This window comes from Pterocles gutturalis, unplaced genomic scaffold, assembly GCF_000699245.1.
Source record: "Pterocles gutturalis isolate BGI_N339 unplaced genomic scaffold, ASM69924v1 scaffold48416, whole genome shotgun sequence".
Classification (NCBI taxonomy): domain Eukaryota; kingdom Metazoa; phylum Chordata; class Aves; order Pterocliformes; family Pteroclidae; genus Pterocles; species Pterocles gutturalis.
Window position 1 is genome coordinate 18,518 of NW_010104806.1, and position 14,468 is coordinate 32,985.

The following is a 14,468-nucleotide window of genomic DNA, read 5'->3' on the forward strand; positions in this document are numbered from 1 at the left end:
ATTGTTTCTCCTGAGGACTGCATGCAGCCCTAAAAGACTAGAGAATGAATTCTCCAAATGACAACTTTTATAATGATGTTACAGTAGCTTGCATTGTGCAGATGGTGGCTTTGAACCATTCCTGATCTCGGAAACAGGCAGGACTTTTTCTGGAATTTGCCTCAGCTTATGTGTAGTCACCTGCATAACCTCCAACTACACATTTAAAGGCTTTCAGTTGGGTGCCTTATGCTCCATTTTGCTACCTTTTATTTTTCATAAGTTGAGCAATGCCTTATTCTCTATTGCTGGAGTGAAGGGCACAAGTACCCCATAAATGCTGCTTGCAAGGGTTTCCAATGCACTGTTAAAACACACAAAAGCAGAATTAATTTTTCAGCTGAGGAGTTTGAAGTCCTCTAGGCACCAGAATATATATATATATATTTTTTTTTTTTTTAACACTGAAAAGTATCTTTTTGAGGGATAATAGGAAAGTCCTGTTGAAATTAATACCTTGTAATTTTAGAACCATTTCATAAATACTAATAAAAGCACCTTTACTTAAGTGCAAATAGTTCTAATTTGAGAGAGTTGTTAGTCTCTCAGTTGGCTGGAGGGCTCATGAGGCAATTCGCCACAGCCCTCTGAAGAGGCCTCATGGCTATGGTAGGGTAGAGACGGGGACTGTGCCAGTACCGTGCTTATCACTCACTTTATTTTTTGGTCTCTACAAATGTCATTCCTGCATCTTTTACAAGCAACTTAAATGGGTGTAATGTAATGAATGATCTACTTGCAATTCATTTTTAGAGCCCTTCCTTATTGTATTTAAATTGCAACACTAACACAGGTTTTCCCAATACATTATTTTTAATAGGTTAATAACTTCAGGTGAGCGAGAGAAAAAAATTAAGTCCACAGTGTTCTCCATGAAAGGATTCCTGGTGGTAGGGACCGTAGTACAATACCAAAACCCAGGATGATTCAGATAAACTACAGCCCTCTAAGAACAGTTTCTGAGTGCTGACTATCCAAAACAGGTTGATCACTGTCTTCCCTAAGAATTGCTGAGCACCCAGAATAAGATAGCTAGGTTGTGGCAACAGAGTTCCCTTCTCCTCCCATTCCACCACCCCTTTGCAACCAAGGAAGTGCCAAATTCCTTCAGGAAATGCTGGTGTTCTCAGTTTCTTAGAACCTAGTGTCAATAAAAATTCCCTTTGGCATTAAAAGAATGAGCTGCTGGCAGTTGCCCTCAGAAGTCTACCTTTAATAGTTCATCTTCAGTTGCATCTGGGAATTTCTCATGGAGCGAGCTCTTCAGAACTTTGGCTATATATCTCATTCCATAACTACATGTAGAACAGATGAAAAGGAAAATAATGGAAAGACTTAGATGAAGCACAAAACAAATAATTCTAGTCAGCCAAGTTATTGTCTTTTTCCTCAGCCACTTAAAACACAAAATGAGATGATAATGGAAAATACAAAAAGGTTCAAGTACAAGGAGACATTCATGAGGCTGCTAAAGCAGAGCAGGAAAAGTGGAGAAACCACTCCCTCTGTTGGACAAGTCAATCAAGAGGCACATATCACAACTCATGTAATTTGAAAGGATCACCATCACCAAGTTTCAAGTAAAGCTTCACTGTGCATATGAACTGCAGCCTGGAGGGTCCTAACTCAGCACTTACGGCATCATATTGAGAGAAGAGAATATGGATGTAAGAACTTTGTCAGTTACTGCTCGCAAACTCTGAATCGATGATTCCAGTTTATTGACCACTTCTGTATGTGTTAATGCTTGTTCTGTGGTTACATCATATGGCAATTTGCTGCAAAGCAAACAGACATTAAGATCAGGCTAAACACATTTGAGAATGTAATATTTTTTTTTTCTTCATAAGGGTCATTAGTGAACAGAAAAAAACATCAAATACAGTTGCAGTTGTTTAAGCAACAAAAGTCTCAGATGCATTAGCTTCCTATTTTTGGAGGAGGGCATTTTGTTTAGGTGGAGTTGCACATGCCATCATGTACCTCCCCTTAATTACCAAAGGGGAATCCTGATTTCAAAAGGGGTTAAAAAAGTCTGAGGCATGCATCTCCACATCCCAGTCCCAGCACAGTTCCCCAAAAGCCTGGGACACAACATGCTGTTATAAAATCTGGGCAAAAGGCTGTAGATTCTTCCATGGCATAGTCTACTACACTTGTAAAGTAATTGAATTTTGAAGTTTGTGACTAGGAAAGTGATCCCTTTGTTGACTGGAAGAGGTTAAAGTACCTGTTTTTCAAGCACGTGTCCCCAAAAACTCTCCTTGTGCTGCAGAAGATGGGGGAGGGATGCATGGGCAAAATGCAATTTGTCAGAGAAGGAAAGGGAGAGCAGAAAAGAGAGATCCCTCAAGTATTTAAATGATACAATACGTCCAGCTTCCTCAGTCACCTGGCTTCACCGGTCTGCATTTCCAGCTGGTTTACCCATGACTTGTACACATCCACAGGACTAGTGTTGATTATGAGGGACTTGTCGTCCATGATCTCCTTCACCACCAGGGCCAGGAGCTGGCGCAGAGTGTTCTGTCCACGAGCACCTCGATTGAAGCTGACAACCATCTTAATGACGGTTGGGTTTCCGGTGACAATATCCTGTATCTGGTCTACCTTAGAGCTGTATCAAGAACAGTAGACTTCTCAGATCTGACTTACGTACACAGTTGTCCATGTTTTCTAAACATTTTTCAAAACCCACACTTTTTAAATTATCTTATTTATCTGTTGAACATGTTTATGCAGTCTATTTCCTAGGCTTTAATATAAAACAAGATTATAGAAACTGCTACCTGAATTCTATGTGTGTTATAACAATGACCCTGGAACACAGCATAGTTACTGGCAGCTAATACATAGCTGATTCAGGCCCAAATACCTGTTCAGGCAATATCTATTAAGGGCATAAATATGATTTTGTTTTCTCAGGATAAGCCACCACTCTCAGTTTACAGAATGTACTTTTACATAGAGAAAGAAAATACTTTTTCCACCCTCAAATACTGAAGCATGAAAGCAAGAAACGCCAGTGTCTATTTCAAGTTATTTTATCATACAAAAAAATATTGTCCACCATAGAAAGCTTTTTTCTGAATTGGTAATAGCTTTAGTTAACTAATAAATTACCCTGTAAACAAATTTCCCTAGTAACAAAAATATGTATACAATTTATATCAGTTTAATGATTAACCATCACATTCCTTTCGGTATGAAGAATTAATTGAACTGTCTGCAGCACAAATTAAAGTGCACATACTTTATCTCCTCTTCTAGAGCTGTTTTGAAGAGTTTGAGAAGCAGATATTCTTCTCGTTGATTGGAGGCATAGTTGTATAGAGTAAAGATGACAGTATCCATAAACTTGGTTGATTTGTTTTGTGGCATCTGGAAAATCAGCTTTGCCAGATATGTGGGATTAGTCTACAAAACACACAAATGACTTAAATACTATGGTTGAGGATAAACTACCCCAGTTTGGGGGGGCAGCTCTCTACATTTCTGTTAACACCAAAAGCATCTCCGATTCCCATGTGTGTCACTTTTCCCCTCTAGCTTTACTTTTTTCTCAAATCCTAATGCATAAGAAACACTGAATACCTTACTATTAGTTATATAAGGATTTTATTTGTAGCCTCCAAACAGTACCTCTGCATCAGGTCTATGTATCTGATGACAATGACAATCTACCAAATGACAATGGCTATCTATCAAGATGACATTGCGTACTACATGCCCACTTAAATATTAGACAGCATCTGCTCTAGGAAGATCTAAAATTCTTCTAGACTACCTTCAGTGAGATGAGATAAAGAAAGCACAAGAACAGATACGCTACACATGCTGCCAAGCTGCATAGCAGACAGCTTCCTTTTCACCACATATAGTTCACAGTAATAGTGACAATAGTTTACATGGACTAAAAGGTAAATGGAGGAAAACACTTCTCATTGGCTTCAGTAAAGACTGAAGTTATTCTTAAGAAAAATGCATCTATATACCTTGCACTATTTAAAGACAGCAAGGATTTTCTCAATTACAGGAAACATTAAAAGCTGATGACAGTATTTGCTGCAGTCTACATACTCCTTTGGAAATATTTTCATAATCACTATTACAATCCCTAAAACAAAACAAGTAATATATTTCTAGTTTTTCTTCAGGTTTCTGCTATGCTAATTTTTACATTAACATTTACCTGTAAAAGGTAGAATAAATGCTGATAAGCCTCCAGTTTTTTTCTTCTCTCTTTACTCAAACCTTTGATACCCTGTTTGTCAACCATAACCATCTCTTCCAGCTGACTTCTGCTCTTTTTATTAAGTTTCTTACTGTGCAGTACCACATCCTGCAGACAGAATGGTCAAAAGTTTAGATTTTATATATATGGTATATAGATCATATATATATATATGATTTTATATATATATGTATATATAAAGGCAAAGTGGAAAAACTAACACTCTCCCAACCACTTAAAATGCCATATTCTTCCAAGGACCTTATTAGCAAAGTTGTATATTTTGCTGCTCTATTCACTAGTCAGGCTTTTGAACATCTTTATCTTGTCACCAGTATGGCTTCCCAACAATGACTGGGAAACCTGAGATCATGTATGAAATCCTTTAGTTAACAACGAACAAGCTCTCAAATATCAGAAGTCTACTCCATCATACGACAGAAAAGATAAGCAATTACTATTGTCCACAAGTAGCAAAACAACAAGTGACATTCAGTAGCAAACTGACATACCTCTCAGAGCAACCTCTAATACAAGGTAGTTTGACAAGGTTACTTAAGACAAGCAAAGAAAGTGCTTAATTTACCAGGAGTATTTTAACTAATTAAAGGTGACCAAGCACTGGCACAGGTCGCTCAGAGAGGTTGTGGAGTCTCTGCTCTGGGAGGTATGCAAAAGCCATCTGGACATTGTCCTGGGCAACCTGATCTGGGTGGACCAGCTTGAGCAGGGGGATTGGACCAGATGACATCCACAGGTCCCTTCCAGCCTCAGCTGTGCTGTGGAAGTGTTCAGTGCATGCTACTAAGGGAGCCTGAACAGAGTCTGCTGACCTGAAGAGTGATTCTGTTTTTCACCAGTAGTCCAATCTTTATATCCATTAAGTTCAAGTCCTTCTCCAGTTGTTGATTGGATCGAATTTTTGTAACTACTTCCTCCCTTAACCTTGTTACTTCTAGTTCTTCTTGAAAGTCTAAGTCACTTTGATCCAAGAGGTAGGCAAATTTGCGCAGGACAGTCAAAGGCGGATTTTCAGCACCAACTATAGTTGAAGTAAACAGTCTTGTTAGTTGACATAATACTAAACACCCCTAAACCCCTCAGGAACTTGATCACTGTGCAGAAAATTTTGGAACTGCAGAGAGGAATTTATGCTGGTTAGAGCAAGATATTTTTGTCCTGCTGTGTAAGTATAGTTATCTGAAACAATTTCAGCTGTAAAAAATTGTTTTACAAACACTTGCACCTGTTTTTGTAGGTGAATAGGAGACCAAGAAATCCCAAGTGAGAGTTTAAAAAAAAAAATGACTGAACAAAGTAACATATCTTTCCCCAAATATACAACGTTTAACTGCTGTGACTTACTTAGTGTTCTGTAGTCCTCTCTGGCTTTGTTTGCTCTAAGAAATGCTTGTATCTTCACAATTTCATCATTCTAGAAGGGATCAAGATTAGGCAAAAGAATCAAGTTATGACATATTTCTGCTCAGAAACACACGGCAGAACCTGCACCCTCTTTCCTGATATTCCCAAAACCACACATGCAGTGATATGACCCTATTTTAACACTCTGTGTTCCAAATGGAGAAAGGACTTACATGATCCTTGAAGTACTGCAGCCGTTTCCTGTAAGCTCTCTTTGCTAGCCACATTTTGACCCACGATTGAATCTGAAAATTAAATAAAATTAAAAACTTAACAGACAATGCACAAACCATTTTGCATGTGTATGTTTTAAACTCACTTCTGACAGTCCTGCAGGCATGCTGTTCTTGCATGCTTGGGGCCATAGATGACTGTACCACTGGGATCCTCCAGTCCAGTGACCAGATTAACAGGCTTTAACTGAAATACCAAGTTGAACTCAAGGCTCTATCTCGAATCTGTGTGTGGCGTTATCTTTGTAAGTCATTTCTACCTTCAAGTCTCATTTCTCAGTTGTAAACCAGCCTCCTTCAGAGACAGATCAATATCCTATCTGCAATCCACCATCTACTTGTTACATACATAGTATCCCATTAGCATCTCAGAAAAACGAACACTTTTGAGACAGATAGATTTGACAGCTTTTAATGAAATCATGAAACACTGTCAGCTCAAATATTTTCTAATTCGGTATTATGGAAAAGGAAGCACAAGGAAATCTCTATTATGAGCCACTCAAGTTCAATAAAGCCTGATAGAAGTCAATCACACAGCTTTCAAGAAGTAATTTACTTAAGCTGTCAGTTAAACAACTTTCAACACCATGCACATTTCTGGAGCACAGGTCCCTCCAATTTGTGCTCCTAGTCTCTGATTCCCAGGTGGTAGTGGATCAAGCCAAGGGATACGGCATATTCAGGCCCAAAAGCACAGTGGGATCTTACCTTAACAATAGCAGCAACATTGCCTTGAAGCACCTTTAATCTGTCAATGTAACTTTTCCTTTGTTTGAATCCTTTCCAGAAAGCCTATTTTATAAAAAGGAGGGAGACCATTATTGCTAATAAGAAATGAATATTTTATTAAAATCTACATACATACATACACTAAAATCATTAACACTGTTTGTCTTGTAGAGAAAAACTGTCATTGTGGTAAAAAGATTAAGGTGTAAGTAAGCTTGCCTTTATAGTTGGAAGGTGCCCTGATACACTTAACGTCAATTTTGGCCAGTCTCAGCACAAACACTTTGCTGTCCAATGCCGTTTCCTTTCCTCCCCTTGAAGCCATCCTTACTCTTATCACCAGTACACCCACATTCTTTAGCATCCCAGTCACTGGCTTCATCCCACATAGGGGAAGACTTGGCCAGCTCTTGCCCATTCCATCCGAAAGCTGTCCTCTTACTTAACTGGATCCCCACTGTTCTTGGCCTGGCCTCCTTCCCAAGTCTCTGGTCTTCTAGAGTCACTCAGAACCATCTTGTACCACCCCCTAATTCCCTCACTTGGCTCTCCGTTTGCTAGCTCAGAAGCAAACTCTTGTCAATGAACTCAAAGAGGGGGATAACACAGCTACTCTCACCACCTTTACCATATTTTGCCTTTCATGTCTATCAAATTGGTGACACCAGTCTTGTCCTCTACTTGTCTTTTTACAAGCCATTTCTATTTGATGACCACAGAAAACCATCAGAGAAGGACTTCATTTACCTACGTTTCTCCATATTTTTGAACCTGTTCATTGACCTGAATCCCTCAAAGAACAATACAGTCCTCTGCTGGGCCCAGACACCATAGGGGAAAATGAAAAGCCAATTCAAGCGTCAGCTACTACTGGTAAAGGAATTTATCGTAATGAATTGCTAAATTAAGTTACTATAGATTAAAAAATCAGTTGTACCTTTTTCTATATTTTTTTTTGGGGGGGGGTTTGATTGTTTTTCAAGACTGGAATAAATTGCTTCTAACAGGAGGTGGCCATTTCACCATTTAAAACCAGTATGCATGCATTTGTCAGTGGTCACACCCTCAGCAGAAAGTTTCCTTTACACTCCTTTCAGATTTCAGCAAACTGAAGCCATCCAAGAAATACTGCCAGAGCCCAAGAACACCAGGGTGGCTGCCATGCCCTGCCCTGTTATGACTTCATGGAGCAGAGGCAAACCACTTCCAAGTGGGGATAGTCTACAAAGGAATGTATTTACGTCATGCTTTACCAAGGAATTTTTGCTTCAATACTCAATGAATATCTTCTAGTCTTGTCCTGTGTATAGTTACGTGTGCCATGCAAAACCTGAGCACTTCAGAACAAAGTCAGTGCTACATGTTTTTGAGCTTTTCCCACTAAAGTGACAGACTGTAGGTGGATATGATCCATTATTTTAAAACTGGAGATTTGCTGTTTAAAAGGAAAATTTCTCCAATGAGGACAGTAACATATTTGTTGATGTGGAAGTTTGAACTGCTACTAATGAAGACAGAGAGACAGATCTATCTGAGAACTTTATCAGTGGCAGAAATCAGCTACATCACCTGTCACATACAGAAGACTGTCCAAGCAGGCTACCTTCTTGTCCTAGAACAATACCTGTATTTTGATGGCAGATGGTTCCTGGTTTCGGAGGTATGCTCTTCTCTCTTGATAATTTTTTCTGACTAAGAATCCCCTTGCTTGGGCTTGCAGCTGAACAATCAGATTTTCATTAGCAAGCCACAGCTGCTTTCGATTGTAATCTGCTGTAACTTGCCCAACAATGCTCTGTTAAGAGATTATGGAAAAAGATCATTTAAAAGCAAAAAAAAAAAACAAACCCAAAAAAACCCCAACACCTCAAGCAAAAAAACCTTCCTGGAATTTGGCCTGTATTTTCTCTATCTGTACAGCTCACATTCATCCTACCCAAGCCCCTCTTATTTACCCATAGATTTTAACCATTACAAAGGAAGAGCTACTTTGCTACCACTGAATTTTATATGAAGAGAACTAAACTCATTTCATGCCTCAGTTAACCAGCTGGACGTGCTATTTTGAGAGAGGGGTTTTTATACCTTAGGAGAATTCTGCTTTCCTAATACTTACAAATTTTTTGTAGAAGTCAGACCTCTAGAAATACTCACTGAATCAGGGAGCTGTCTACACAGAAGCACGCTCGAGTTTTCTTGTGGTCAGAATTTCAGAACCACTTACACCTGTTTGTGCAGCAGAGTAAACCTGTAACCTAGATGGGCTGCATCAGAATAGATCATGCAAGTTTCTGTGCAATTTATTTTTTTTACTTTGTTCTAAATTATGTGTCATGCTAGCACAAAGCTCCTATAGTAAGTGGGTTTAAGTATCACACTCATCCTATTCAACCTGGAGGTACAAGAATGATGTCAGATGATTAAATTTAAATAAAACAGTGCTTCCACCTTTTCTCCAATACATGATGAAATGCCTTGTCATAGGCCAATGCGAAGTTCAAAAAATGCAAAAGGATATGAAAGCAATCTGACTTTCCTACCACTGGTGTCTGCTGGTGTCCATTAAAATAGATGCTGTAGCCTCTGGTTAGTAAGTCCCTGAATCATTGTCAGACATCAGACAGGAGGCTGTGCCACCACTGTTTGCTTAGACTTAAGGTGCTGCTATTGTCAGAAGCAGATACTGAACTAAAATGATCTTCAGTCTTACCCAGCACAGCCTCTCGCCTTAATGTCTTGCTGCCTCTCTCAAATGTTTATGCTCTATTTCCAAAAAAAGCAAACATTTCAGCCACCTACCTGGATTTCTTCACCAGTTAACCAGGAAGTTTTTGGTACAACTCCTTCAGGGACAACACAGGTACCTTCCTCAGTTTCCACATTGTAATAGTAATCATACATGTTTTTCATTACAAGTTTAATCCATGGACTTTCATTAGAATCTGAAGGCAATGCATACTGTTAGTACACATTTGTGTCCTGTTACACTGATAAATTACAGCTCTCCTTACCCATTTCCCATCTCTACATTTGCTACAATGCAATTTACATTTTACATGCAAAGTCCTGATATATCTTGGGCACTTTGTAATAAGCACGTTTTCAAAATATCCTGTTATGTGGATCAGGATCTTTCTTCCAGAATAAAACAGCTATGAGGTTAGTACGAATCCACTGCCATCTTCTCCAAACCCCAACATGCCAAGCTGATGCTTGCTTTTGAAAAAGTGTATGCTATGTCTTCCATCATCACTCACATAAGTGGAACTGAGACCGTGTTTATAAAAAATGTTGTCTTCTGGCCAAATGCTGGGCCTTCTTGACACTTAGCTCACACAGGACACTTCCTATATCCACAACATTGGTTTCTTTAGTGCTTTGGTAGACAAAGCTGTATCCTGACAGGCAGGAAAAGCCTCATTTCCTCATCGACAAGAGGCCTCAAGGTAAAGCTGACAAAGTCAGTTGTGCAAAATGCCCTCTCAAAACTCATGTTGCAGGATGAAACATGCCCATCTACTGTAAGAAAGTGTACTACATTGAAAGTAACTTTTTTTTTTTAGTTGTTAGCTTATCTTGGCTGCATTAGCTATGACCATCTTGCAGCTTTAACATGACAAAAGATCCCACCATCTTGCTATAGGCAGATTCTAGTCCCAGCTTTTGCTGATACCTGCTGCTCCGACAATGCACAGGGACCATAAATGGGCCACGGACACTGGTAAACCCTAACCTGACCTTTGACAATAACCCGTAATGCTGGAGTCTGCAGTCTAGCCCTTCTCTGCATCTGCTAACAGAGAAAAAGCAAATGAGGGAGTATTGTGGATCTAAGGATAGACTAGTCTATTGACAGTTACAGAGAAGCTGCTCTAAATTTAGTCAGAGGCTAGTTTGAGATTTTAGAAAGCCTTAGCTAGATTCTGGAAATAGCTAGACTTGTTTCTCAACGTGCACTGCCATCTAAATGATGTGTACAACAGCTCAGCATCATATAAAAAGCACTTGGGTAAGTATAACATTTTTCAAAAGATTTCAAAACTAGCAACTGTGTTCTTCAGTTTACAGGGATTTTAGGTATGCCTCTTCCCTGGTAGTTTTCTAGTTGCCTCAGTAATATAGAGACATGAAACTGTGCTATTCAGGAAGATTTTTACTTTCTCTAGCTTTCAGCTTCTTGGCTTCCGAGAGGTTCCTGTAGTAGGTTTCAGCACACTCCGGAACAACTCGTAATCCAAACTTGGACTGCAGTATCATCAGGATAGGCTGTGAATCGCCCTTCTCCAAGCTCTTGTTAATCATTGATGTTCCAACAGCCACTAGGGTAAAATAATGACAAAATAAGTGGTTTACACTCTATGTACCCACAACGACAGCCTCCCCTCTAGAAGGGACTTCTAAGACTGGCACACAACAGACAGCATGACATACACAGCAATTCAGTGCTTCACCCATTTGCAGCCTCCCTCATGCTTGTAAGGACAAGTATTTCAGAGAACAGCAAGTTTGTTACATAGAAAGTGTGCACCCCACCCAGGCTGGGATGCAGCCACAACATGACAGAGTGGTCGAAGGACACAGCTCCTCCTTTCAGTGGCACAGTGTGACACTGGCGCTGGGGTTGAGGATGGCAGGTACCCCCCACTCATCCTGACCTAAAAGACAGGCCATCAAGCCTGTCTTGATGGCAACTGGGAGCCTTCCAGATACATGAAGTAATTAGGTTACAAGCTGCAGACCTTAACATTCACTTTCACAGTGCAAAGTGAGGGGGGAAAAAAAGATTGCCTTGAGTAAAGTCTTGTCTAAAGCTGATGCAGCAAATTCAAGCCCTTGAGTTTGCCAGAGATGCAGCTTTTCCTTCCATGGCACATAAGGGATACTGTGAAGCATGTTCAAACTTTGAGGTTATATGAAGTTTCCCATACTCTGATTCAGTATTTCCTAAGTGTCCTTTACTTTGTGCAGGTCCCACCATCACTGGAGGAGTTAATATCACCACACCTGACAGGATGTGGCAGCACACACCACTTCAAAGTGCCTTACACACTAGAAGTACATACTACTTTAGAAACTGCTGCTCTGGTCTTTAATGGTGTTCCTTCACATCTAAAGTCAAGATCTGTGCACAGAGGAACAAGTGAATAGACACACATGGCTAAAACATATACTTTACATACTGGCTTAAGTGAATCTGGCTACCTCTGCATCCCACAGCTGCCCTTCACACTGCAACACAACACTTTTTCTTATCTTGTGTATATCTAGATTAACACAATCCTTATGCTCGGTGCTCTGCCTATGCATTTTTTTCCCAGCCAGAGCTGACCAAAAATGTGTTCAGTGTCAGAACTCAATGTAAAGCTGGGACTGCTTGAGACTGAGCTGGCAAGAGAGCATTTCAGCAAGATAAACACTTTTTCTTTGTGGCTTGACTAAGTTGAAATGAGTACCTTTGGCTAGACAGCAACAGATCTATCTCCAAATACGCTGGCCAGCTGAGAAAAAGTGAATGCACAAAACCATACCACCACCATCTAGATTTCTACCAGATTGCATCTTGCTATTTTTCTGTAGTTTGAAGCAAACAGACCTGTGCCAAGCACGCACATGCTCCCCAGAACACTGGAGATAGCTTTGTACCACAGCTGTGGTATCACAATGCCCAGCCATCTGGCCTCAGTAGCAAGGATGCAGGAAAAACTGGGAAGCCACATGTTACCAGCTTGCTGCTGCCAGCTCAGGTGGCTCTGGGGGCTCAGTCCTACTCACTGTCCCTCGTGCCCGGTCAGCTCCAGTCAAGTATCTGAATGCTTTTCTTCCTCCTTTTCATCCTATGATTCTACAGCTATGGGGGCTCAAAGCCATTATTACAAAGACAAAAGAGCACCCAGCCTAGCTAACAGGTGTTTATGTAGGTCCCTTGCTGCCTATCTTTTTCTTATCTTTTAACTAGTTATTCTTTTGTTTTAAAAGGAAAACATACAGAAACTATTCCTTTACATTGAAGTGCTAAAAATTACTACTGTGGCTGTTGCTCTGAAGAAGGGCCATATGGCTCCTGTAAAATTATAAGCTAAAGGGAGCTCAGCCATCCCCAGCTGCAGAACTGTGGGCTCCAGCCTGCTCCTGCAGCAGTTGGGATGTCAGTAGCAGATCAACACTGTGAGGGGCTCTTTTCCACACCCATCCTCCCTTCTAACAGCCAAGACATACAAAGATGCAGCTGTCTGGTGTGATAAGCCCGAACTCTGAGCAGGGCCAAAGATCAGCTTTTTCCTATAATACGAACTGTCTCATGACAGATCTTGCTTTGACAAACAGACTCTTCCTGTGCAAGTCTGAAGGCTGGTATAGGTGTCTATTCCTGAAGGCTATACAACGGATACATGGACAATCTCTTCTTGTTCTCCACTTGGATAAGAAGGCACAGTGGTTGAACTGATTCAAGAAGTGAAGTATGATGATGCAAACTGCAGAGCAAACACCACAGAGAATTAAGAAGCACACCAGCATTTACTGAACACGTCTTCCTAAATGAAGATAAAAGAGAGTCCTTTACTGATAGGGAAGACAGTTCATAAAAACCTTTTAAAATTTTAATAGTGTAGTATTTAGTATTTATATAAGTAGTCAAAATTACTTTGGAAGGAATCAAGACTGTTTCAGTACAGCCGTCAGTAGCTTCTCTTATTTTACTGCTTATTTTATTGCGATTACTGCAGTAATCTTAAAAACACATTTTGTTCTGACTGAAACAAAAAAATCTTTGACTGTTGCAAAAGCTTTGGAGTGGGAGGTGGGGAGTTGTTTGCCTTTCAAAATAGCGTCTCTGAGATAGATAAAAATCAAAGTTCACTTCCAAGTTGTGATCAAGCTGAACTAAGTTTAGACTACGTGAACACAACGTGCTAACTTCCTCAGACAGGATGTGTTTGTTATAGGAAGTATCAGGTTCGGTGCTGTGGGGAAATTTTAAATCTCAATTTTTAGCTGCAAAACCTTAGAGCACTTCTGAAGAATCTGCTGTGCTGACACTGTTTCCTTTCAACCCAGAGGGCAGAGTGCAGGAGATCAGTAGTTACTTCCACAAGTGACTTCTTAAAACACTTCTACAGATCATATTTGATTTTGAAAAGCTGTGCACTTACCACAAACACGGTGCCACACACTAAATATAAAATATTTTACTACAGCAACTAACAAGTAGGTGGAGCAGTGGCTTATCTTTATCAGCATCGTATGGTACTGGTATACAGATAATGCTGTGCTAATTTCTGCAAGCCATTTATGAGTTATATTCTTAATGCTTTTAGACCAGTGGACACAAATGAGGATATTTTCAAGTCACACTTTAGCTTTAACTTACATTTGTAAGCTATGCATTTCCTTCCCTTCTCTGCACTCAGATGTTTCCTCACGCCTCTGGGTGGCATTGAGGGGAAACCATTTGTCCACAAAATAAGGTATCAGCACTCCTGGGTACAAGAGCTCAGCTGAGACAATGTATGTGTGTCTGACCCTGTCTCAGAAAACACAAGCCAAGCGCTTTTCACAACACACACATGACCTACAAAAATACTTCCAAGCGTCTTCAGTGTACTGTCTGGTGACATTAAGACTGTATCAATTGATTAAATCAATTCTAAAGTAACAGTAATGATAAATTCAATGTTTCTGTAGCAGGGGTGGAAGATTTTGTAATAGCTAGTTTTTTTTGTGTTTTCCACCCATGACTTCCAAAGCACTAACTACCGACATCGCCTGCCTACAAGCAAACAGGCTGCCACACCACACTAATGAAG

General features: G+C 40.0%; 1 protein-coding gene across 1 annotated transcript in view; it reads right to left on the bottom strand.

Moving 5' to 3' along the window:
- The window catches only part of IQGAP2 (IQ motif containing GTPase activating protein 2), a gene marked incomplete at its 5' end in the record, with an annotated part of 53,562 nt that overhangs the window by 16,089 nt on the left and 23,005 nt on the right, over positions 1 to 14,468 (bottom strand). Inside the window, 12 exons of the mRNA XM_010087162.1 lie at positions 1,250 to 1,334; positions 1,677 to 1,817; positions 2,432 to 2,656; positions 3,293 to 3,456; positions 4,232 to 4,381; positions 5,107 to 5,315; positions 5,639 to 5,708; positions 5,872 to 5,943; positions 6,643 to 6,726; positions 8,288 to 8,458; positions 9,463 to 9,605; positions 10,821 to 10,982. Of these exons, the coding sequence (XP_010085464.1) occupies positions 1,250 to 1,334; positions 1,677 to 1,817; positions 2,432 to 2,656; positions 3,293 to 3,456; positions 4,232 to 4,381; positions 5,107 to 5,315; positions 5,639 to 5,708; positions 5,872 to 5,943; positions 6,643 to 6,726; positions 8,288 to 8,458; positions 9,463 to 9,605; positions 10,821 to 10,982 (1,676 nt within the window). The remainder of the gene's footprint in view (positions 1 to 1,249; positions 1,335 to 1,676; positions 1,818 to 2,431; positions 2,657 to 3,292; positions 3,457 to 4,231; positions 4,382 to 5,106; positions 5,316 to 5,638; positions 5,709 to 5,871; positions 5,944 to 6,642; positions 6,727 to 8,287; positions 8,459 to 9,462; positions 9,606 to 10,820; positions 10,983 to 14,468) is intronic.